The sequence below is a fragment of the Toxorhynchites rutilus genome, chromosome 2 (genome assembly GCF_029784135.1).
Source record: "Toxorhynchites rutilus septentrionalis strain SRP chromosome 2, ASM2978413v1, whole genome shotgun sequence".
In the NCBI taxonomy this organism is placed as follows: Eukaryota; Metazoa; Arthropoda; class Insecta; order Diptera; family Culicidae; genus Toxorhynchites; species Toxorhynchites rutilus.
The window spans coordinates 188,102,178-188,129,725 of NC_073745.1; the positions used below are offsets into that span (position 1 = coordinate 188,102,178).

At 38.0% G+C, this 27,548-nt stretch overlaps 1 protein-coding gene across 21 annotated transcripts in view; it reads right to left on the reverse strand.

The window, feature by feature from the left end:
• Window positions 1-23,213, reverse strand: part of LOC129767661 (uncharacterized) — an 83,798-nt gene extending 60,585 nt beyond the window's left edge. For 4 of the 21 annotated variants that reach the window (XR_008741560.1, XM_055768783.1, XM_055768782.1 and 1 more), the window contains exons 1-2: window positions 22,719-23,211; window positions 12,054-12,635 (exon numbers count right to left, since the gene is read on the reverse strand). Coding sequence is in view for 20 of the 21 variants with exons in the window: in XM_055768783.1 (XP_055624758.1) it covers window positions 12,054-12,408 (355 nt within the window). In the remaining variant the exon portion in view is untranslated. Of the gene's footprint in view, window positions 1-12,053; window positions 12,636-22,602 lie in introns of all 21 variants that reach the window. The other 17 variants (XM_055768776.1, XM_055768779.1, XM_055768773.1 and 14 more) reach the window with 17 other exon arrangements.
• Window positions 23,214-27,548: the final 4,335 nt, after the last annotated feature.

Genomic DNA, 27,548 nt, shown 5'->3' on the forward strand with positions numbered 1-27,548 from the left:
TCGAGTTCGTACCACCACTCTTTTTAGATGATGGCTTGCCGTGTACTATCGATTCAATCTAAATAGAATTTCTGAACGAGCAGACCATAAGCAAGTCATTCGATGCGACCGTTGTACCTGCACTTGAGATACCAATTTGACAATACTAGGCTAATCTTACCAATCTCATTTCATTTTCAAGGTTTCACATTGCTCATCAAAACTGGTTCAAACACAAACTAACTCATGTGCCGTTATTCAAATATTCATTTTATTCTTAATCATAAAAAATAGTTCGATCCAATGAGGAAGAAAATGGGTTGCGAACTAAGCATCATTTCCTTGTGTCCGTAAAACGAAATACCAAACGAAAATTAATATCCGATTCCGGGATTCAAATCTTGCTCATTTGCTCCATTGTGAATCATACTGCAGATTCTCTGAGGACCAGGCTTTCAAAAACTTTTTGATCTCGTTCTGTTATTTAAAAACACATGAATGAAAAATCTTGTTATCCGAATTGATGCCTGAATGAATGATTTGACGTACACAGTGCATTCAAAAAGTTCCGGGACTATTTTCTAAATCAAAGAAAAAACGAAATACTCAAAATATTAGATATTAGTTCTCTACATATAGGCCTTCTCTTTCCACACAAATTTTATAACGTTCTTAGAGGTGTCGGAAGGCGCATTTAAACTGCTCAGCCGGTATGGAGTTCATAATACGCGTCACATTTCGTGAATGTCTGGAACATCATCAAAACGGTCCCCTTTCATAGCGTTCTTTAGCTTGGGAAACAAGAAAAAGTCTGCCGGGGCGAGGTCCGGAGAATAGGGTAGATGGGTGATGACAGTCACCTTTCGTTTGGCTAGAAACTGCACTACCAAAATCGCGGTGTGCGCCGGCGCATTGTCATGAAGCAAAAACCATTCTCCAGATTGGTACTGGTCGGGCCGCACGCGCCATATCCGTGCCAATAATCGTTCCAAGACACTTTTGGTCTCCACTGTTTACGCTGGAGGCACAAAATTTGATGGCGGCTCTCTGCTCCATAATTAAAATTGTGACGCTAAAAAAATCACTGCGGATCCCTTCTCATTGCTCAATTCCGGGTAATGAGAGGGCTGATTCATTAGCAAAGGTAGGTGCAATTGAAGGCGATCTGGAATTGAGTCGGGACTTTATTCGCACCTTCTCCCGACCCATGTCCAATCACTGTTCTTTAGATGCACTACTCTTTCGTTTCAATCTTGCCAGCAGCAATCTCTGAGTTTGTGGCCAAGGTTATCGCGACATCGAGCACGTTGTTTGGTCGTGCGAGGTGTATCTGGTCGCCAGATCGAATTTAGAAAACTCCCTTCGGACCCGAGGAAGACAGCCCAATGTGCCGGTGAGAGATGTGTTGGTTCGGTTAGACCTTGATTACATGTCCCATATATATGTTTTCCTTAAAGCTATCGATCTTCGTGTGTGATTGTCCCTATGTCCTTATACCCTCCTTTCCTTCCTTTGCAGGTAATTCGTCCCCTTGCTATAAATAGTAGAATAAGTTGAAATGTGAAAACATAGATATACGAACAGATTTAAGAATTGAGTGTTCATCAACATTGTTACAGTTTCCTTATACCCCATCCTTCTCCTAAAAATATGTCACCCTTCTAAACTAGAGTACACCGCGAGTAATCGGTTTTCCACCTTACTAACCATAGATGTAAGAAAATTGTTTATATATATATATATATATATATATATATATATATATATATATATATATATATATATATAGTTTTAAAATTATATTTAAGAATTCGGCTCCTTTAAACTTAAGTTACTGAGCCTGCAAAAATAAACGAATTAATAAAAAAAAAATTAAAATCACTACGTTACTCTTATCAGCCAAAACTAGCTACTGAACCGAGATAGCGATTCATGGTAGAAACAGTAGCTTGCCAGAAGATGGCGGAAAGTAGTTCGCGCGTTGGAGCGGAGATAGCGCCACTTCCCGATTTTAGCGCGCGATAGTCCCGGAACTTTTTGAATGCACTGTGTAGTTAACAAGCTTTCAAAAACAAATCAAATTATTTCAGCAATACAGCAATTCCAAATGAAATCGTCCTAAAAATGTAGATTTTAAAAACTTGTATTTTGGATTCCAGTGAAGGTGAGTATTCCGTTTGGGTTGGAGGAAATATGAGTTTTTCACAGCAATTGGGAATTTTTTGACTCAAGCGTAACTTTCGAAAAGGGCGTATCGATTTTAGTAAGAGAAATCTTTGATAATTTATATCTCAAAAACTATGAGTCGTACCGAAATAGTATCTTAGAAAGAGTTATAGAGTATTAATGGTTGAATATGAAAAAAATGTACACTGAGAAAAAAAATTAGTGCTCTTTTTTTTTATTTACAAAATAAAAATTCAATTTGCAATATCCAAAATACATGTTTTTTATTTATTTTTTTTTGTTCATACAAAATAGAAGTCATGCAGAAAATTCAAAAAATGGGCCCAATATGGTTAAACTATTTTTGACGAACTTTGTGGAACATCGAATTTTTAGGAATTTTCGAAACTTCGAGTATTTGTATGTTAGCAGTCATTTTTAATCACAACTTATGAATCCTGATGTTATTTAAAACAAAAAAAGGTTATTATCAATCTCCTCCTAAATGCAACCATTCTCGAGATATTTAAAAAAATATTTCTAATTTATTGTTTTTTTATAGTAAATAATCCCTTTTAATATGTTTGTCGTGTTATACCGTCATGTTCATGAAATTTTATGAATTTGCTTATTACTATTTTTTTTTCTCAGTGTACATTTTTTTCATATTCAACCATCAATACTCTATAACTCTTTCTAAGACACTATTTCGGTACGACTCATAGTTTTTGAGATATAAATTATCAAAGATTTCTCTTACTCAAATCGATACGCCCTTTTCAAAAGTTACGCTTGAGTCAAAAAATTCCCAATTGCTGTGGAAAACTCAAATTCCCTCTAACCCAAACGGAATACGCACTTTCATTCGAATCAAAAATACTCATGTTTTGTCATTTGTCGATTTCATTTGGAATTGCTCAATACCAGCCCTACTGCCGAGATCATGTAGATTAATGTCTTTAGTGCTTAGCACACGCCTATCAATATCGTTCAGAATTTCTAGTTATCCAAAGAAGTTTGAGTTTTTGGCGATTCATAACGTCCAAATAATGTTAAATCTTTGTGTTGAGGATTTCAAGAGCTGTGAACGGTATTCACTCTGCGATGACTTCTATTGGGTACTTCTTAGCGAACGCATACCAATATATTGCAGAACTAGATTCGAATCATTTATGTAGTAGTTACTTCAGTTGTCGGAGTTCGACTCAAATGTACGTAAGAGTAGGGCGTTGTACTATAATTTTATTGGAAGAATTTGAAGGTAGAAAAGATCTCTTTCAAAATTATTGCACCATCAATCGTCAACTAGTCGAGTTGGGCCGATTCATATTCATTCGTAGAACTTTTATGTACTGTAGTATTTAGTAAATTGTAGTAATGAACAAAAAATCATCGTTAATAAAAGAATCAACGCCAATAAAGAATCTATTGTTGACATTATTGAATCTTTTATTTGAACTGTGAACCTTTACTGTAAAATTCATCGAGTGTCTTACAGATCAATCAAATAAGCTATAGAATTTTTAATCTAATTTGGATCAATACGGACTTGTACTAACGAGTGTTCAATGAAAAATGAGAATGAATTCAATACTTTTCTGTAAAAAAGTAAAGAACGTATTTTTTTTCTCACCGAGAGAATTGCGCTCTGGGCATCCTAGAAACGGGTTGCTCGTTTCTTTTTGCTCGGGTGCTGTCAGTTCGATTGAAGATAGCGTTGAAACAACAAGCACTCCGCGAGCGCGTTGTACGGTTCTTCGAAACGCGTGGAAGTCAAGGAAAAAAGTTTACAGTAGACCACTTTCGGGACGAAAATGTGCCGGTGAGCTTTGTTTACCGGATTCTGGCATCCCGGACCAGCTAGCGGAAGACCGGTAGTGGCCGTCCGGTGAAGATCATGACGAAAAAGAAGGAGGGATCTCTAAAAAAGCTGTTGGACAACAAGGGCGGTACGAGCTTGCGTAAAGCAGGCCGAAAATTTCGCTGCTCTCGTTCATACATCCACGAAACCCTCAGGCAGGAGGGTATCGTCTGTCGGAAGAAGACTAAATAGGTCCCCAGAATACACGGACGAGCAGATAGCGACCGTGAAATCTCAGTGCCGGTGGATGATGAAGAATTATCGCGGGACGCCGTTCGTACTGGATGAGGAGAGTTATTTTCCGCTGTCAAAATCCCACTCTCCCGGCAATGACCGGTACTATACCAGCGACAAGGCGTCCATATCCCCCGGGGTGAAGTACAAATACAAGAATAAGTTTGTGAAATATATGATGTGTATTGCAATCTACGACAAATGGTTTTCAAAGCCCTGGTTTAACAAGCCGAGTGAACCTGTCATCAACCAGAAGGTGTAGCAGGAGTGCCTGGGGAAGATTCTGGTAGGGGAGCATCATTTTAATGGGAAGTATGTCTTCTGGCCGGACAAAGTGTCTTCCCATTACACCAAGAAGATGTTGACGTACCTCGAGGAAAAACAGATACCGTACGTACCCAAGGAACGGAACTCGACCAACTTGCCCAAGTGTCGTCCGATCGAAAACTTTTTCGGCTCCCTGAGTGCCCTGGTGTACAAGCAGCTGACCACGAGGATTCGGAAGATGGATGTCAGTGCCGTCCAGCGCTCTTGTAAGAGCATCTCCACCAAGTTGCGCCGTACGGCTGAGCACGACCCCTTTGCCAACATTCACTGGCTTTTGTTTTGAAGGGCAACCGTAATGTTTTTAATAAAAAAATACTGAATTGCTTGAAATATTGTTTTTTATTATATCACTGAAGAAATTCTCATTTTTTATTGAACACCCGTTGAAAGTAACTGTCGTTAAACCTTTCTTTTGATTATAATGATCAAATCGCTATCCTCGTACCGTCTTAGCATGTCCTTGCTGTAATGCAATGCTAGATAGATCTTACCAAAATGTCACTGGACCATCATGAGGCTTCAAGAGGTGAAAAACCGGTTTCGAGACACATTTTTTGTAATTTTCATGTCGCAACCAGATTATTGTCAATTTTTTTCGCTAACCACCTGCAAAGACAAATTTGAATTTAATAGAAACTACATTCGCGAAAAAAAATTGAGTGCGAAGTCGAAATTTTGGGTGATTTTTTAAATGCCATATTTTTGTCCACTACATCTAAACACAACCGGCTAAAAATATGTTCGTGCAATATTCCAAAAGGTTGAAGTTTCAAAATTAGATGTATCCCATCTTCATGCGTTGATTTTTACAGCATTTCAAAGATCACCTAAAACATTCAACTCTGTACTCTGTTTCTCTAATTTTTTTTGTCGAATGTATTTCCTGAGCAGAGGTTTTATATAATTTTCCCGGGGTTTTTATGAAGCCAGACTTTACATGGTCATGGTTCCATCATTAATAAGGGACATTCTTTGAGTTTTGTCAGCAGGCAGTGTAGCCTACGAAACCAGATATTGGCCACTTAGTTTTATGTACGACTTATAACCTTCTCGACAGATTCACCTTTATTTATTTGTCGTCAATCAGAGTAGATTGTTACATTTTATCTCATAATTATTTAAAAATATGAAATATCACCCGGACAGTTGTTTCTGTTGGATAGTTTCAACAAGTTGCTCTGATCAATTATGTAATCACCTGATCGCAATCATCCACACTAGATATGAGGTACAGACTAGGGGGGCCTTGCTGATTAATGGTCAGCTGCATCCCAATAGGAAGTATCCCGTGTCGGGCACACGTACAGAGCATTGGAGACTGCAACATCCCAATTATGAAAACAATAACCTCGAACCAACCGCGCCGTTTTAGGGTGTAATAAATGTTTGTATGGTGGTTAGACACTCCACCCCCCACCCCCTTTCTAAGAGGGAGCTGCCATACAAATGAAACACAAAATTCTGCATTACTCGAGAATTAATCAAGCAAATGAAACTAAACTTGTTATCGTCATATAATGTTTAAAGATTATTCATTTACTTATTTATTATCGGTGTGAATATTTGTTAAGTTGTGTTTATTTATTTTTGAATTTATTTATTTGTTTACTTATTTATTTATTTATTGGTTAGTATAATTAGTAATCACTAATAAGACCACATTTATATATTCAATTTAAAACTCACACTGAAACATTTATAGTGTACCTCCACTAAGTCACAACTCAATGTTATCTAAAGGATACTCCAGAAAGTATACTTAAGAGCTAAGATTTCCCATCCCACCTCCCTGGAGCAGGGTTAAAGCTCAATCGCCCAAGTTGTTCTGCCAATGAGTGTCTGTTCGCGCAGCGCTTATTTTCGTGGCCTTGAGTTTGGGGAGGGGAATGAGAAGGTCGTATTCAAGGACGGTTAGTTGGAGCAAGATGCACACAAGGGGATGCTTTGGGGAAATTGTCTTCGGGTGTGCTTGAGCTCTGAATCGTGAGATACCCTGCGGTTTATCTGGGGACTACAATGTTCTTCGACCATTTTACTAAGTACTGTCCGACGTCGCAGAAGCATCGTGTCTTGTTCGCGCGTTTCAAATGTAAGGACTATTGAATAGCGTGTGGTTTTGTTATTGCAATTTGAATCGATTTTCAGTGTGAGCATTGTTCTTACGTATCAAATAAAAGCTCAATTATTTAAACGAGCAACAAGCGACTACAGGTACGAATTTTGTGTAAATTAGGGATGATTTCTAAATGTACTAAATTGAAAAATAGGGAAATTATTCTGGACGAAACCTGGCAAACGGAGACCCGTCGGAAACAGGTAGCCACCATCGCGCCTTCGAAGGATCCGCTGGACCGAACCAACCGGCGGAAATCCACATCCAGAAAGCAGAAGAAGTGGGTGAGGAAATTTGTGTCCTCATCGCACTCTCCAGGTACCCTGTTTTGTCCATGTGCACATGTGATGTCCCTTAGATTTAAGCAAGTTAAATGTATAAATAAATGTAGAAATTGTAAATCGTAGTCCACACATCAATCAGAAAGTTTGTTGTCATGTCGTTTGTTAGGAATAGAAGTCGTTAGTATAAAGGGTGTGTCACATCAAATTGCATCACGGAAAAAACGCTGTAGAAATTTAATTTTTAGGAATTATATCTTCAGCTTTCGCTTATTTGATAAGAGTGTATAGATCACGTTGGCCATGCTTCACTGTAAATTTTTCGTAAATTTGGAAAAATGTCGTCGAACGAAAAAGAGCGTCGTGAATTAATCCTGTGCACTCATTTCGAGAATCCGGAGTTGTCACATCGGGACATCGGTAAGATGCTGGGAATCGTCCAATCCACGGTCAGCAGAGTACTAAAACGATACTTCAAGAATCTAACCATGGACCGGAAGGTGAAGAACGGCAAAAATGGATGCTCCGTCAGTGAAAAAGATCACAAGCGCGTAGTTAAGCAGTTTAGACGTGATCCGAGAAGTTCGGTCCGGGATGTCGCCAATAAGCTGAATTTGTCAAGTTCATTCGTCCAGCGGACCAAGCAGCGGGAGGGCCTGCGTACATACAAGGTTCAGAAGGCTCCTAACCGCGACGAAAGGCAAAACATGGTGGGGAAGACGCGAGCCCGGAAGCTGTACACCGAAATGCTGACGAAGCCGCATTGCCTGGTAATGGACGACGAAACCTACGTCAAAGCGGACTTTCGTCAGCTGCCGGGCCTGTTGTTCTTCTCCGCAGAGGACAAATTCAGCGTTCCGGAGGAGATTTGCAAGCAGAAACTATCCAAGTTTGCCAAAAAGTACATGGTGTGGCAAGCGATCTGCTCTTGCGGAAAGCGGAGCGCCCCCTTCGTGATGACCGGCACGGTATACGGGCAGGTTTACCTTAAGGAGTGCCTACAGAAGCGCTTACTACCACTATTGAAGCAGCACGAGGGCCCGAGCATCTTCTGGCCGGATCTCGCTTCGTGCCACTATTCAAAGGACGTGTTGGAGCGGTACGAAGCCAACGGGGTCACCTTCGTGCCAAAGGAAATGAACCCGCCCAACGCGCCGGAGCTTCGCCTAATAGAGAAATATTGGGCGATTATGAAGCAGGCCCTCCGGAAGAACCCAAAAGTTGTCAAATCGGACTTCAAGAGAAAATGGATTTCTGTTCAAAAAAACTACAACCTGACGTTGTACAGAACCGTATGGACGGGGTAAAGAGGAAGGTGCGAGCATACGGGCTTGGGCTCGAAGTATGAATAAAAAGAAAATGCCAAAAGTTGTTTAATAGTTTTTATTTTACTGTCTAAAATTTTCAAAAGGATCGGTCTACTGGGCGAATTTCTACAGCGTTTTTTCCGTGATGCAATTTGATGTGACACACACTTTAAATGTGATCCTGTGATTGTTAATTTTTATTTTCATAAGGATTTCACGTTATCCGTGTATCGAGGTTACTGTCTGGAATTCTTGTTGTCAGCATTTTTTGTTTCCCAGATGACCGTGCCAGTCTGGTGGATTGTTGTTGAACATTGCCTATGATGAGAAAACCCTGTAGAGGTTTTCCGTCGTATTTGGAGTATTTCTCAGGCGTTTGACGTTTCCTCTGGTGTTTCTGCGGGTGTCTTCCATCAGCCTTTACTTGCTGGAATTGGTACAGCTCGATCATCCCCGATCCTTACAAAAGGATACAATTTAGACCTGCGTGTCAGGCCTCTAGCTGGGCATTCGAACGCGGCGATTGGTCCTCGGAAGAGGTGGCGCTTAAGCCAATCGCTCAAGAGAGGTCCGGTGAGAAAGCTACGCTTTTAGCCTTCTTCGAGCTGGCCGTAAGTTCCGGGTTGTCTTTTTAAACCCGGTCCGCTACATTATGGAGGTTTTAGGGTGCAATGAATGTTCCTATGGTGGTTAGACACTCCACCCCTCTCTTAGGGGGAGCTGCCATACAAATGAAACACAAATTTCTTCATAGCTCGAGAACTAATCAAGCAAATTGAGCAAAATTTGGGATGTGAGGGTTTTTGGGTACGAGAAATGTTTCTATGATGGTATGACACCCCTTCCTCCTCTGGACATATTCCAACCAAACATGACTATTGAAAATTTTTGGAAAACTCTGAAGGAAAATGGAAAAATTCGAAAGATTCAATTCGCATGTGTTCTACAATTACATATTGACAAGCGTTGTTACTCCATTCTATGTTTGCGGTAGCGAAATTGATCTTCGTTCGAAAGTGGAAATGGATTTTAATGTGATAAAACGCACTCCTATATCGTCTTCTGTTTATATAAATAAAAATGGATCGCCGAATGTGTTGATAAGAGCAAAACTGGAGAACGGAATTGTCCGATTTAAGGCTGTCTTCATTGTATCATATTTTCTGTATCAAACATGTATTTCATGTAACGGAGAAAAATGTTATTTGCAAGTGGATAAAAAATCTTGCACGAGAATTGTGTCTGAAAATATTTTAATATTATAATGTCGAGCTTTGGTAGAAGTACTGAAATTTTATTGTAAAAAAATAATTTTAAAGAGTCAATCAATCAATGAACAGTTCTGCGATTGGACCCATGAACGTGCGATGTGATAACGAAAAATAAATTTTGGGCAGGACGAAGTTTGCCGGGTCAGCAAGTTACGTATAATCTAATAATTGGATAAATTTAATATCCAATCATCATTTATGGGAGTAATATAGTCTAGAAATTTGAGGAAAATCAAACGTTTTTTCTTCATATTTCTGAAGTTTAGTCATTTAAAAATATACCCCAGAAAAGACATTTCGAAAATTTCATTATTTTCCGAGTTATAGTCATTTTAGTGATGCGGTATATAATATAGTACGGCCATAACAATTAATTTCAAACTCATTTACTCGAAACTAGTTTTTTTTTCAAATTGGCGTACACGATATATCAAGTTCTACTGAACCGATTTCTGTCAAACTAATATGGACGCAATCTCTCTGGATCTGTCTATCGCATGAACCAATAAAAGTAATATTTTTTTTAAATTTTACTATTTTGTAAAAATCAGAAAACGTGAGAAAAAAAGTTAAATACGGCATTGTTTGCTTCAGACGGCGGTCATAGCGGCGGTGCGATAGCGGCATATTTACTGATTCAGAATCTGTTCGATTTTTCTGTTTCAGTTAACCAGAATGGCTGGGATCGTGTACGCCATGGCACAATTTTTTTATTAAACCCTCTCACTTCATCAGCTCTTAACTATTCTAGTTATGAATATTTTTGTCCGTTAATTTTTTGTTTTATTGTTAAAAGATAGATGAACAAATAATTATATAATGGATAGTAAAAAATTTTTTACAGAACTCGAAAAACGTCCAAAATTTGTGTCCTTTCATTAGAATACCCCCTTAACAAAATATTGAAAATAAAAACCCAAATGTTTTCGATTCTCGCATTCTTTTCACTGTGCGCTATGGTGATGAATACTGAACAAAATTTACTCATTGTACAAATTACTGTTTCGCCCAAATGAAAGATCTAGCATTCATTTCAGCATTTACTGAGTTTTTTCCGCATCAATTTTCCATTAAAAGTTCTCTTTACTCCGTAATCAGCCCTGATCTGGATTATTACATGTTCACAAGCGATTCGGACATTACACAGAGCGAAGCAAACTCTACTGCATGCAACTCCAGTATACATGCAATATGAAAAATTGTGAAAAAAGAAATCTGTTAGTCATGCTATTACTGCTCAGCATTATCAAACAAACAGAAATAGCGCGGCCGACAATGAAAGTATTGCTTTCCGGCATTTTAACCGGATGCACGTTTGAGTAGGCCTGAAATAAACTGCTACAAACCGGGTGAAGGAACATCCGACCTAACGACGCCTAGACACATTTAATGGGACAGAAAACTATTCTTGCTCCACTTCCCTCCAATCACATTGCCAGCTGGGGAAAACAGGTCCTGTCATTATTATTTCGAAGAGACAATTTTTCCATCGTTCCTCATTTCTAGTGCAGTTTATTCGATGAAAGAAAACGGCTTTATAGCAACGCGCTTATTGAAGCCTTATGGAATCGTACGGAATAGTGTTACATCTATTTATTCGCGGGTTGTTATATTCAAATTATTGGAGCTATGTTTTCGCAGCGAGGTGTCAAAACATCAATAATTTAAACGGAAAAGGAAAAAAAATCGCTCTCCCGACTCTGAAGAGTAGTTACGAGTGCTTCAGGCTCGTATATGCTTCAATCGTGGGAGTGCAGAGACTTGCTGATGAAGCTTGATTCAGTTAGAATCCGAACGCAGATTTACCTCGCCATCCATTTTAGCTTCAGTTTAAAAACATCATACATTATGTGAGGGGCTTAGAATGCAAGGCGTGTAAGTGACTTGATCGATTTCTCTTTGTCAACTTTTTCTTTAGTTAATAACTCAACTGCAAAAACGTTCCAATTTGAGTTTGCTATAGAATCCGACAGATGAGGTTCTGATCTATCTTCCACATTGTCAAATACAGCTGGGAATGCAGTTTGCAGTTATGACCAAAAGAGAGAGTCGATAGAGAGAAATCGATCAAATCACTTACACCCCTTTCATTCTAAGCCCCTCTTGTGAGATTTCCGTTTAGATAATGTTTAACATTCAATTCTACAATAGTTTGTTTAAAAAAACATGTATAATTTTCCTTATAAATAGTTATAGTTGAGTAGGAATATTTCCTGATTATAGAACAACCAAATAAAATAGGTGAATTTGTGCAGAAGTTGCAATGGAAAAAAATAAGACAAAAATATTGTTAACATTGAGTCTTAACGAATATTGGAATGTAGATTTAAAAAAAAAATATTTGGGAACCTAAAAATTTGTCACTCTTTCCTATTCCTATACGAAAAAATAAATGACTTTACGAATCAGTTGAGCGAAATATTAGCAGGAGGAATGTGATGCGGTATATTTGATTGGAGATTCACTCATGAATTTATAACAAATAGATATTGCGAAAAATAATAGCATACTCACCAGACTTATTTTTCACGATGTCATACTCGTCACTCTCCTCGTCGACGTAATAATCGTCGTCCTCCTCGAGATGGGGCGACACCACCTCGGGCAGAGTACGGGATCGTGCATTTATTGCCGTTATCGATTTGGCCTCGGTGTTGTTTTCGATTGCCAGCGTCATCGGAAGCATCTTGATAAACACGTAAGAAATGTAAAACAGGGCGAAGTACGATTTTCGCAATTTCCGGTTCTGGCTGTACTTATCTCTAATGAAAGCGTAGATGATTCGATGGTAGCATAAATTCTTCTGCCGGTGACTACGTTTTGTTGTGCATCCTCCCCATATATGGTCGGGGAAAAAACTCACTATCATCTTTGATGACTTACAGCTGTACAAACATTGCGGGAATTTAGCAGACTCATTTAATAATCATTTGGGACTTGATTTCTCAATTTTCTTTGATGACGATATCCCTTGATCCACTGAATGTTACATCACACAAGCGCTAGGATGCGCAGCTTCTTCGATTTATCACATCACTTCGCAAACTGGGTCTGTGTTCGAACGAACCGTGTTTGATTAAGCAAATTCAATGCAAACTGAATTTAGGGCGGTTAAAAACACTTATGAAATGTTCTCGAGATCGTAAAGAAAACGGATGAAGAATTGGGAAGACTGAATTTGTGTAAGCGCTTGGTAGATGGTGAAAACAAGAATTACAACGCGTTTCTATAATTCAAGTTTCTTCTGTAGAGGCCTGGAAAAGATGCATATTTTCCGTGTTGAATTTAAATATTAAGAAACATAAAAGCCGCTGAACTAGAAAAAACAAGTACGTCACACTAACACCTTCACAAGATTTAAGAAGCCTAAGAATACTGCACAGCCATCAATTTTGCGACTGGTACTCAACTGATGAATTAATTGCTATCATCACTGTTCTCAGCAGGTCCTTGGCGAAGCTTGGATATGTGAGCTGATGCTGTTTTATGATGCTAGTCACGGATTCTCAAGGATGCTAGAAGTTTCTAGCTTTCTATTTGCTTTTTTAATGCTACACTCATCAGTTGCTGAAGTAACCGTTTTTCATCGTGTAGAATTAATGTCAAGACGATGGCACTGAACATGCAGCAAACAATCTAACAATGCTACTTAAAATAGCAAAGAAGTAGGACGATTTGAAAAGAGCCTCAAAAATCAAGTCAGCATAAAAGAAGCCGTTCCAAAGCGGATGGTACTTATGTAGTGAGTGAGGATGTTGCCAAAAATAGGGAATCTACAGCGGATTTATGATGAAGGTCACTTGATAAAGAGAGGCCGTTCGATGGAAAAGCAACAAGATGCTGAAACGGTTCCAAAGTGTTGCAATGCCAACGCCAAAAATAACTGGAACACCTGTACAATGCACATAACTCTCGTTTTTTTCTGCTGTACGAAGCAAATGCTTATTGCATTAGTCCATTGCCATCAGTCTTCGGTTGTCGGGACATTACGATGGAGTAACTGATGAAGATTATAGTTTCTATGAAGAATGATGTTTTCAATGAATCATTTCACAAAATCATTTCTGATTCCTTCCATGGTTGAGTGCCTGGCATTATATGTGGCAATCCCGCAAATCGCGATAGAAACTACGGACTCAATTATCATTGAGAGCAGAAGCTTCTTTCCTCATATAAAAGTCTTCATACTCATACAGGGTCTTTCAGAATAAACGCTCACGTTTTTACATGCACAACGTTAATAGAATACCAGGTTTATTACTCCCCTTTTTTCATGTAGTGGTAGGCATAGAAAAAAATTATAGTTTCAACATGCCAGTTGTACAATGTTAGTATAATCAAAATAAGCTTCTTCATATTGGCGATCTAACGCAAAACGTAAACGATCCGTGAGACATCTGGATTTCGTTTTAGAAGTAAAAAAATAATGATAATATAAGAAAAAGCTCAAAAATAAATCACGTACATTCGATTCCCGTTTTTGGCCGGAGAATTTTTCGTCAAAGATATTTATTCCGACTTGCACTGAGGTCATGCGTACTCTAGAGCTTGTCACTCCAAAATACATTCAAGGCGTGTTATTCGGCATAGAAATCACAACTAAGTACTACTAATAAAAATAACGCCAACAATATCTACGTTGAGAAGGCAAAAGTTCCACTGCGAACGTTAGCACTAGAGATGGGCAAACCGTTCATGAACTGATCAAAAGAACGAGTTCACCCAAAAGAGTGAACGAACTGCCGTTCTTTTTTGCTGGGCAACAGTTCATATGAACTGTATACCCAGTTCAGAACGAACTGTGTACGGTGAATGATGAACTGATAATACAGTTCAGAACGAACTGACCGCTGGCAGAACTGTGCATGCAGTTCAAAACGAACTGTGTACGGTAATAGGTGCGTAAGAGGAAAGAAAACGAACGAGTGATAGATGGATGGTGCTGCAAGGTAAATAGTTCTCAAATTAACGAATGGAAACAAACGATAGCCCCATGAAACAACAAAAATAATATGTCGGTATTGTAGTTTCATAAAAAAACGCTTGTTGCGTTTTTTTATGTTGAGTTCAGGATACGATGGTTTTAAATTGGATTGTTAATTATTTATCAAATTTCATACTTTGGAGTCCAGGGTAAATATTTCAGTAAGTTGTTATGCCAATCTACCTCACTTATAAAATATAATTGAAAGCTGGAAGTTGATTTAAACAGTCTTGTTAAACAGTAAAATTCGCGTCGCTAATATGAAATATGTTTTATATTATATCATAGTGTGCTCGATAATTTTGAGATGGACGTTCGCGGTTTGGGTACAGTTTTGCTATAGCATTTATTGCAACACATCGTAAGCAAAGCAGCACAATGCTAGTTTATGCTGAAAATAATGAATAACGACTTAAACAAAATTAAAATTTCAAAATCAAAGTTTGATTTTCTATTGTGCTAAGTTATTTCTAACAAATATATATCCCGCCACTGTACAAGAGAGTGAGTGAACTGCTCAAAAGAACTAGTTCACTTAAGTGAACGGTTGGTCACTGAACGGTTCATTAAAGTGAACCGTTTTGCCCACCTCTAATTAGCACCATCCAAGGGAAGAAGGTCCGGCCAGAACACAATATCTTAAGCCATATGGTACTTTTCTTTGCAAAAACAACCATTTTGACGTAGGACTACGTCTAACCGGAGTATATGGGGGTAAAATGGAAACCTGAACACAGAACATGCAGGAAAAAATTAAAGATTCAAAATGCTTATAACTCGAACATTTCTTACTGGATCGGAAAGATGTTTGCATCAATTGATATGGAATATTTCTACGCTTCTATCGCAATAAATAAAATGTTATTTTTCATTAGATAAACAATTGAATAACTGTGAAATATCAAGCGTTATCTAAACGCCCTAACTGCCTAGTTTTGATTGACCCGATTTACGGTTTCCCGAACACAGACTTCAAAATAAATGTACCTGTGGGAATCCGCTTAGCAAATATACATGCAAGTAGGGTATTTTTGTTCCAACCGAGCTGTGTTTCCCTAACACGGACTTCAAAGTCAATGTGCCTGGGGGTAATCCACTTTGCAAATACATGAGAGTCGGTGGTATTTTTGTTCCGACTGAAATGTGATTTCCTAACACAGACTTCAAATCCATGGAGCGTGCGGAAGTTGGCATTGCAAATACATGCAAGTCGGGGGCATTTTTATTCCGACTGAAATGTGTTTCCCTAACACAGACTTCGAATCCATGAAGCGTGGGAAAATTGGTATTGCAAATACATGCAAGTCGGGGGCATTTTTGTTCCGGCTGAAATGTGTTTCCCCAACACAAACTTCAGAACCAAGGTGTCTGGGGAAATTGTCATTGCAAATTCATGCAGGTCGGGTGTATTTTCCTTCCGACTGAAATGTGTTTCTCTAACACAGACTTCAAATCAAAGGAGCGTGGGGAAATTGGCATTACAAATACATGAGGGGCTCAGAATGCAAGGGGTGTAAGTGAGTTGATCGATTTCTCTTCGTCGACTTTTTCTATGATTCATAACTCAACTGCAAAAACGTTCCAATTTGAGTTTGCTATAGAATCTGATAGATGTGGTTCTGACCTACCTTCCACATTGTCAAATACAGCTGGGAATGAGTTTGCAGCTAAGTTATGACCAAAAGAGAGAGTCGATGTAGAGAAATCGATCAAATCACTTACACCTCTTTCATTCTAAGCCTCTCACATGTAATTCGGGGGCATTTTTATTTCGGCTGAAATGTGTTTACCTATTACAGACTTCTAAACGAAGGTGTCTGGGTAACTCAGAATTGCAAACACATGCAAATCGGAGGCATTTTTATTCCGATGTGTTTGTCTAACACAGACTTCAAAACCAAGATGTCATCATACCAAACGTAAATGGACTGTCATTAAATTTACTTGTAACGGAGAACATAATCTATCCAAATGCATGAATTGACCTCACATGGTATCATACAATTATTTTACTCACAAATCAAATATTTTCAATTCAACTGAATTCGGAAATTGTTTCATTCAATCAAAAATTAAATCAATACAAACAAATGATTGCTAAGCTTAGGTAGTCCCACGTTAACCTTGCGGTTATATCATAGATATAACCCACCCATTTTTTGGCCAACAGTTCTTCGTGCAGACCTCCGTATTGACCGCCATACCCCTTATCGTCTGTACGTAGGGGATAGATATACCAGCGGTCGGAATAGACACCCACTCAGACTTGGCTTTTCCGGCATATCCAACGTGTGTAGTGTCCAACAACAAGCTTTCGGCACTTATATTTGGATATTTCTGGATTTTTCTTGCAGCTGCTTCTCCGTGTACTTCGGCCGAATGCTCGTTCGTTGAGTTCTACGCCCACCCTGCTCTGCGACTCCAATTTTGTCCACTTGGTGACGATTATTTCGCTCTGTTAGTCCGTTTTTGTTGTTTTTGATGGCCCTTCAGCGTAGAACCGAGGGATCGTGTTATAAATCGTGAATTTCTTTTAGCCCTTCGTCAAAAAGTGCCTCACCACCTCCGACTACGGATGTTGTTCATCATCCGAGAGTCGCGAATACACGAATACACGAATACACGAATACGAATACACACTTAGCACGAACAACGGCCACGAAGAACAAAATCACACACAGCTGTTTGTCTCTCTCTAGCCCATGTGGCGGAAAACGTGACATGGATTTAGTCCCGCTACTTATGACTAACCCTTTATACTCGCGCACCGGTCTCACAGACTGAAAAATGAATAATTCGTAAATTTCTCAGAAAATATCAACACTATAATCCTGCCATTTTCGGTAACTTCCTCATTCGACGTTCGTCATTGTTCAGCGTATCGCAATGTTTTTGTATGAAGAGGACGTATGTCACTTTTTTACCATAATCGGTCTGTGTGACCGATGCGGGTATAGGAGTTACTTTTTTCGAACAAGTAACTTTTTTCATATTTTAGAATATTCTTCAATTAAATGTATTAATTGATTCTAGTGGGTATAATTGGGTATAATGCATAACATTATTACAGAGCTACTCTTATTTTATTTTAGTCCTTGTCACCGTAATGAACGAAGAAAGAATAAGGGCGTTGTTGGTTGCATACGTACAAATGCAAAATACAAATGTGTAACTATCATATACTCACTGTATACAATGGTCACATACAGCCATTCCATGCCAACCTGATATAATGGCTCTCAGATTTTCGTAAAATGTAGTAGTTTTGTTCCTTATCGCAAAATATTAGACTCATATTTTTTGATGTTTTCATTACGGTGCCCATTTTCATTTTAGAGTGTTTCGAAAAATCAATCTTCCCTCCTTTTTTGACGTAGGACTACGTCTTTCATTTCTATACCGGGGTGTACAATCAAAGTTTCGAAAACGAAAGCGTTACGCCGGAGACCGAGATTTTGAGCGTTAATAGCTCCTAAACAACTGAACGAAATGGTATGATAAACACTTCATTCAAAAGATAAAATGTCTACGCGTTCTATACTTGTTACTTTTTGATCCAAAAACTTATTTCAATAGCCTTAAAATTGCTTTCAAAACAGGCTATTGAAATCACGAATCGATATATAAGCGAGCGCCGCTCGGAAATCCACTCAGTTCTAATTGAACAGCGATTGGAGCATGTTGTCGCTGTTGTGGTGAAGCTCTTCATTTATCATGAAAGCGCGGATGAACGGTGTCACCAAGAGCCTGTTTGTGCACCTTAGGCCAGAAGGGAATCCATCAGGAGGAGAGTGATGCCACAAACGGTTCCCCGTGAAGACATCGCTACACACACATACACGCGCGGAATTCTTTCCGTTTGGATGCCATTCAGCATCGAGAAAGTTCCGGAAAGATCTAATCATTTCTGGAAAATAATCTGCCAGTTCCTCTGGGAATTTAAAAATACATTCATGTGAAAGAGTTTATTTGAATGTTTTCTATTCATGTAACACTGTGAACAAATATTTTTCAATCAAGTACTATTAACAGGTGGTTATCGAGTTAGTATTAACCACTGGTGGGCTTCCAGTATCGAGGAAAATGTGGAAATATCGTTACTGAAAATAATCTGCCAGTTCCTCTGGGAATTTAAAAATACATTCATGTGAAAGAGTTTATTTGAATGTTTTCTATCCATGTAACACTGTGACCAAATACATTTGGTTTTGTGATTTTTCAATCAATCGCAATTAACAGGATAGCTTCTGAAGATTATTTTTCCCCATCAGTAGGATATTTCCGTATCCAATATTGTATGCGCCCGCAATCGATTCTTGCTCTGTCGCCGAAAGTTCCGAGCTCAGAGAGTTAATTCCCCTCTAGTTTGCCTTCCAAATTGCCATCGTAAACCACACCTTCTCTCGATTCAATCACACACAAAAAGCATACTTATGCGATATTCTGGTGGTGAGACACATTCATTTTTCGTGAGGACATCGACAAGACAACATCGTTGCCTAACGTGCTGGAGGAGGTGGACGGCGAAGGATCGACACATACACGCGCAGAATTATTTCCGTTTGGATGCCATTCAGCATCGAGAAAGTTCCGGAAAGATCTAATCATTGCTGGAAAATAATCTGCCAGTTACTCTGAGAATTTAAAAATACATTCATGTGAAAGAGTTGATTTGAATATTTTCTATCCATGTAACACTGTGACCAAATATATTTCAATCATGTACTATTAACAGGTGGTTATCGAGTTAGTATTAACCACTGGTGGGCGTCCAGTATCGAGGAAAATGTGGAAATATCTAATCGTTGCTGGAAAATAATCTGCCAGTTCCCCTTGGAATTGAAAATTACATTCAAGCGAAAGAGTTTATTTTAATGTTTTCTATCCATAAAATATCCATATAATACACTTGGGTTTGTGATTTGTCAATCAAGTACAGTTAGCAGGTTAGCTTCTGAAGATTATTCTTCAGAACAAGGTTTTTCGTATCCTATATTGGATGCATAAAACCTTGTGCCTCCAACGTAACGCTCTCGTTTTCGAAGACCCCCAAATATTCATTTATTCATTCATTCAGAATGGATTTAGATTCAACTTCAAACAAATGATCTCTAAATCAACGATAGTCCTACGTCACCCTTGCGGTTATACCATAGATATAACCCACTTCCTGTTTTTTTTTTTTTCCAAAAATGAGTTTTTTTGAAAATTCATAACTTTTTTACTACTGGACCGATCTATAGTTGTCCTAGATGGCAGAAAAGATGAGTCTACACGGAAAGTGGTTTCTGAGAGTAAAACGGGGAACTAAACCACTTTATATTAACATGAAACCTTCTATGCGAGCTTATTTGCAAAGTGTCTCTTATTTTGCTCTCTTATATTGCTATGACATATATATTATACACAAACTCGCCTCTCGAGTAACTGCTGTACCAGTATGGGTTTTAAGTTTACGTATGAAGATGTCAAAAAATGTGCTAAATATTGATTATGGGTATAGAAGAGAATCTCGTTTATCGAACTATGTGGAAAGACTGCGGCAAATTTTGTCTACAAGTTCGTTGGTTATCAAAGTCAATGAAGAGAATCGATCGAACCAGATAGGTCCATTTCAAAAAACATACTCCTAGAAAAATTTTAAGACATTTGACATAATTTTTTTTTTCTAACACCCCGATTGCATGTACTACCCTTGTGTGGTTTTTCAATTTAAAAAAAACTCATATTTTGACGTCTGTGACGCTAGTAAATGAAGTCCGATTGAGCTAATATTTAGCATATAGTATTTTATCGTGCAAATGAATATTTCAAATGATATCCCGTATACAAATCCAGATTACGATTTTCATTGGCACCCTTAACCATTCATTTTGCATCGTATTCCGAAAAAAACGACTAAATCCCAGAGTGTCGATTTTTGACAAAAAAAATTCGAGTTAGCAGTAAATCTTGATGTTTTATGCCATTTGTGGACATTTGGCATACATTTTAGCAAACCCCGATTCCATGTACTCCTCTTTTGGGTGATTTTTCGGTTTAAAAAAAAATCAAATTTCGACAGCTGTGCGACACTAGTAAATGGAGTCCGATTGAGCTGATATTTTGCATAGGGTTTTTCGTGGGAATCCATATCATTAAGAAAGTCCAGTTTGAAAATTCGAGACGACCATTTTCATTGGCACTCTAATATAGGTATACCAAATATGTATATCAGAAAAATGGGAGATGGGAGATCCAAATAATTTGTAATGTTACATGCCAATACATGAATTAATAAAAAGTCATCACATTAGAAATAATATTGAAGAAAAATTCAATACAAAATCTTGCAAAAAAAAGATATAACCGGTCATTTGGTAGTTAGTAGCTCTAGTGTTAAAATGAATATATATTCGAGCTGTTCACCGTGTTAAAATATTGTTTCATTGTTGATTCCGTGTTTAGTTTCCACAGTATTCAATTGGGTTCTTCTTGGATGGCACTTACGTTCCGAGTGGATCTTTTGCCTTCTCAACATTGGTGTTACTTGTGTCATTTTCATTAGTAGTATCTACTTAGTTGTGATTTCTATGCTGGATAACAAGCCTTGAGCGTATTCTAGAATGGCAAGCTGTAAAATACGCGTGACCACAGTGCAAATCGGAAGAAATTTTATTGGCGAAAAATCCCCCACCAGAACGGGAATCGAACCCAAGCCCCCGCATGATAATGTGGGACGCTAACAACTCGATTACGAGAACACTGGGAGTAGTGCGTTATAGAACACGAATAACTGGTGAAGTTTTGGTCATAATTGACAAGCTACATCCGAGCGGTACTTCCATGGTATTGTCCAGTAGGGAGGGGCGCCCGGACATATCGTCCAAGAAAAGAGTATCAGAGTGTGATTCGGCATGCAGGAGAATTGGAGAGATGGTGAAATATAATGGCCGCTTAGGGTAGACAACGAAATTAAGTAACTAGAGCTTCATGATCGACAATCTTAATAGAGGAATGAAAGTTTTTGTTCGAAAACTCGTGTTATTATTATTCTTTTTTCACTAAATATCACCAAGTTTATTAATCTACACAACCTAACCCAACAACTTTTGCGATTCAAATTCTCTAATCAAAAATCTAATCTACCAAAAAATGGCCATGAATTCAATCCAAAGATTGACATCTTTAAATTCAAGAAACAAATAAAGCAGTCCACTGTGCCTTGGCGAAGTATTTTTACGTGTCGCGAAATGTGACACTTTGGCAGACATTGCAATCGGTTTGTTATTCTTTTACAGGTCTCCACCCAACACCCACTTGTCGTGTCTTCCTACGAAGGAAAAGCCAAACTCGCACGCTGCTAACCAACACAAGTGTAAATGGAAGAGAAAGCAACTGAAGCTTTGCACATGCCCACCAATGCTCTCTAGCAAGAAAGCATACGTTTTCTCATTTTCTCTCGGATAATCCCTCCTGAACGGAATGTTATGTGGTAAAAGTCTTCCAGAGGAAGTCGGCTTCGATAAGGTTGGCTATGCATCGAACAATGTTTCGTGTAGAGTAGCTACTATCATTTGTTCATTAAATTACAATCTTATGACGCATGGGAGGAGATATATTATGTGTTATGCAATTATGGAAGGATATTCAAAATCCACTACATGCATTAGAATTAACATGGATGCATATCTCGATAAAACGCTCCAGGCGTTGGAGGTTAATAACCCTTCACGCTGATACAATCGAGATTGTAATAACGAAGCAGTTTTCAGTATTCTGTATACTGGTATGCTCATTCTCATTCACCTGACGTTTCATTTGTATCCCGAATTTGCACTTAGGCTGCAATCGATGGCTCAAATTTTTTTTCAGCATATTAGAAGGTCTACTTTTTATCGCTTGTCACTCACTGATAGGGTTGCAGACTGTAATGGTTTGCACTGCCACAAAGCAATGCGTATTGATTGTATATTAACTGAAAATGCAAGCAAATATATCGATTTATTCATGTAAATGAAAAACAGCTCCAACAAATCATATTTATTGTCGCTTTAGTCGATCATTTTCATGATTACGAAACGGCGATATGAAACATACATGTACAGCATCCGAAAATTATCCCAGGTTTTCTTCATCCGTTTTCTGAAATTTGTCAAATCTGTTTTCGCAAAAACCACTGTCACTGTTCTACTTCCAATTTTCACTTAACACACCTGCTTTTATATCACGATAATATCACAATCATTTTCGAACAGACACATCAGCGAAATACCTGTAATTTCATTTTTTCAATATTCCGATAATCTGGAATCACACAATCTTACACATTCTCTCCCTTCAAAGAAAAATTCAATTTTCACATTTTTTGCTTCAGTCACCTTTCTACGCTAGAAGGATTATTCATTTCCGCTCTAACGCCAATTACATCAAATATTCGACCGGGCTCATTTTTCCAGATAATTTTATCGAACCGAACAATTCTCGAAGCAAATCCAGACGAAAATGATTATGTGTCGGAATCACACGAAAAAAAAACTTTTATCCTTTTGGTCTTCTGGGAGCAGAACTGTGTCACTGTGTGTTATACTCTTTGTATGGATACATGAAACGAGCTGGTGTTTGTAGAGTAATTGTGATGTATCGTGTTCCGAATGTGTCGAGAAAAACAGTGCTATAGTGGGATGTTGTACGACGTTGACTACGAGTTCTGAAATGGGTCTGATACCGCTTGGCCTGTGAGCACGAAATTTCAGACCTGAGAGAGAGAGCTTTACAAGCACTCCTGTACTGAGATACAGCGAACGTCCTGAGAGCGGAAAACACGTGAAAAACAATTCCCTCGTGGATTGAAGTGCAAGTGTTGTGCTTTCTGATTGCAAACAACGAACAAACGCTCGAGAGTTGAACAATTAGTAGGGGACTGCAAGCCACAACTTTAACATGCTTCGTATTGTAGTAATTGGGTTAATACTTCTAGAAAATTATACGCATTAGTCATTTTTGGAGCTTTCTTTGATCTGGGCATAATTTGAAACCAGCTATGTGTGAATTCTACAAACACTTCACCTCGAAGTGTATGTGCTTGCTTCTGATGGTTTTCATTTATTTTTGTTCACATATTCATGTACACCTTTAACACTTTCGACACATAATCCCAAAAATTATGTGATCGTTATGTCAGTTACATGATCTTGATGGTCGAACCACCGAAGCGCACATAAAATTCTTCATCGATTTTTTTTCTTTCTTTACATTCATGTCAAACTATGAACATGTTTATTTCTCGTAGAACGCCAATTATGCTGTGTTGGATTAAATTTTTCCATGATCAGTGTGACACGCTAGCACCTCAATACGATCACCTTATTCGCGATTAGAAAATTGAGAAAAAAAAGCTTGTATGGATAAAGGAAAATATGCTGGTGGATTTTCGAGAGGAATAAACACATTTTAAAAATGGGAATTATGAATGAAAGGTACCTTTTTGCATAATTTTTCTGCCGGGAATTGGTGAATAAATCTTAAACAGAAATTGAGTCTGAGTATTTTTGTGTGTCCTGGTTTAATATAGAATATGTAATTACCTATTATTGTAATATGTAATATAAATATTCACATCTGTATTCAAAAATGAATGACATCTGTTTGCAAATTTTCTAACATTCCGCACACCATTCATAAATATGCAGTACATTCTCAGGTACTTCATATTTATGAATGAAAAGGTTGATTTCATTGAGAGTACTGCCCGGTTGAACATCTGAACTTCTTCACTGAAATCTGTATTCTGAAAGTAACGTAGGTACATGAAAATTATTGATGTTTCTATTGACAGTAGAGGATTCTTCATTCCGCCAGGATAGAAATGAACGAGTGTTTTTGAAATTAAAACAGTTCCATATTTTTGACTTGGATGCGACTATTTCGATTCAGTTTTTCGTGTTGATGTAAAAGACGTTTTGTTTCATTTTTTCGCGAATTCCCAACTATTGAGGAAAACGGAAGACGGGCAACAAATTCTTCCATAAATGCACGTACCGTTTCTCTAGAGAAGTGGGGATGAATGAATATTTGTGGGAATTCGAAAGCGAGAGCGTTACTTTGTAGGAAGAAGGTTTTGAGGCTCGAGTCATGCTGCCGCTCTACGCATAGTTGTCCCATGTTATTTTTTGACAATTTTCAGTTTGCTTCTTAAAACGACATTTTTATGCATAATATTCCAGAAAAACACAAAAAAGCTTATTGCTTGTTCACAGCTTTTAAAAAACAACATCAAGCTCAATTGTCCCATGTTATTATTCTAGGCATATCTGTCCCACCATGTATTTTTCCACAATAAATGAATCGGTTCAAGTACAAGAATTTCATGTCACACTTTCAGCAGGGCTAATGTACTCATTTCTGGTTTGGAAGCATAATTTATGCATAATAGTTCGGAGAATACATACGATAAATTGACCTTTGGAGCCTTCAGGGTATTGTTTTGGACGAAAATTCTGTCATTTTTTTCATCTTCGACACTTTCTACCTCATACAACTTTTCTCTTCAACTTCTGCTACGATATCAGATATATTCAATGGCGGGATCTTTCCCGCCCTCATCCATTGTAATGAAATCGGACAACTGTTCGAAATGAACAGGATATAATGATAATTTGAAAAAAAAAAAAGTAAAAGAAATTAAATTTTTATATTGAGTCCAGGTGAAAATTATATTTATTACAATTTGTTTTACTATATAAAATGAAAGGACGAATCAAATATATGAACTATTTTGACAACATAAAAACGAGCGCTCTATCATGAATAACAACTTTGTCTAAGACAGTTTTTGTTAGAATAACTGTCAAGCTCTAAATGCTAATTTCCACTTAAATGCATCTCCTGGACCATTGTGCATTGATTGGTACATTTTACTACGCGGTATTGGTAACTTTGACGATTGTCATTACTGGCTACCGCGAAGAAAACGTTACATTACATTATTAGCCTAATTGCCGAGCTGAGTTTGAGTTGGATGGCACTACTTTTCGATATTGATTTCTTCATAGAAGAAGCTCGAATTAACCCAGAATCAGGAAAGGTAAATGGCGTTCTTGAAAATCAATTCAATGTATGCTTTAATCAATATTGATTAAAGCCAAGTCACAAGTCACTTCGAGGCACAAAAACAAGCCCCACCGATTGTTAATTCCCCCGCAATGCTGTCTGATTTGGTCAAGGGTAATTTCCACTGACCTCACTTGATGCCGCCTGGGTTTCGTCAGCATCGCGATTTTTCCCGAAGGTGTTTGGCTGAAAAGTATTTACACGCTGGTACTGGAAGAGAATAATGGTGAGAATTGTGTAGTACACCGTAGCTGTTTGAACTAATCACTGTCTATTTCTCTAATTTGTAGTCGTGGATCAGATTTGTAGGGTCAGATTTCGGGCGCTGCAGTTGCTATGCAACAAGATCCCAACGCAGAATGGAAAGCATAAGAAATTACCGAATATCAGAATGCATTGGCTGATGTCGAAGTAGAACTGCTTGCTTTCAGTTCATAAATGTAGTTAATATCGTATGTTAGATAGTTTAGATCAGTGGTGGCCAACCTGCGTTGTTCATGCGGCCCGCAGCCTGATTAGAAAAAAAAATCATCTGAGTGTAATTAAGAATATAGTTGAAAATTTAATTGATTTAAAATAAAAGCTGATTTAGACGATGCCAGTCAGCACTCTAGTTGAAGTATCCAGTGAACAGAGAACAGACACTCTGTTCAAGTTACTTTTGCCAGTATCGAACAAGTAATTGGCCTCTAACTTGAACAGAGTGTCTGTTCTCTATTCACTGGATAATTCAACTAGAGCGCTGGCTGGCATCGTCTAAATCAGCCTTAACTTTGTGATCAACTCTCGTTAATCGTGTGTATCCAAGCTGATCATTTTCTGTTTTCTTTTCTGTTTTTCCGTGCTAATATAACTTTCTGACAATTATTCTCGTTTGTACCCAAAGGACTTTTTCACATTTTTGGTTCTGTTCTGCTCACACTCGCATAAAAAATGAACAAGTTTGTTGTCACATCCAGTTGCCGACTATGTATTTCAATCAGTGATGATAGATGAGAGAAAGATTTCGTTGTTACCGAGGAATTGGCATGACTTTTTCCTATGAATATAGGATTCGAGGATGTCTTGAAGACAAAATCATCAATCAACTCGCACGCATTGGATCATCGTGAGTTCCAAGCTTCTTTTCTTCTTTTTTTTTCTCGGAAACAAACCCAAGTTCATACAACAAATGATAAATTTTCATTCGACCAATTTTCTGACATTGCGAATTTCTCAAGTGTCCACACATATTTGTGAGCAATTATTTCAGTTATGGAAGAAGTGAAATCAAAATCAAGAAACAAAATCACTGATGGTCATTTGGAAAACACGCTTCGCAACTCTATCTCTCACATTCAAGCTGGTTTAGATAAAATAACTCAAGAAAAGTAGTTCGAGTGAAATAGAAACGGTGTTGGAGTATTTTTGTATTTATAAATTTTGTATATTGAAATAAACAAAAAATATTTCAGTTTCCTAGCAACGATAAAGTTCGGCCGATGCGATGGCAACTGTCACGTTATTTAAGTGCGGGAAAACGGCAAAACAGATCTACGAGTTGCTCAAATCACTTTTCTATCCATGAATGATTCGTGTTTCGAACACTAAAACAGTATAAAGAAACAACTGATGTGAGCGATAAACCCAAAAAGGGACTGCACAATGTTATCTATGTTGTTCATGAACGCGCTCAATGCAATCCTCTTCGTTAACAAAAGCGTTCATCGGTCGAAATGAATTGAATGAATTAAATGGTGCGTACACCGATGTGTGAGTCATTTATTAACACCCAGATCAAAGTGAATATGTTTGGAATGATGAAAAACCTCATAGAATGGTTTGAAAACGAGACTAGCAACAAACCTATTAGACTTCATCTCCGAAAATGATTGGCCATTTACCAATCCATCGGATTATTCACTTTGGGCCAAGTTGGAGGAACGTACCTGTGG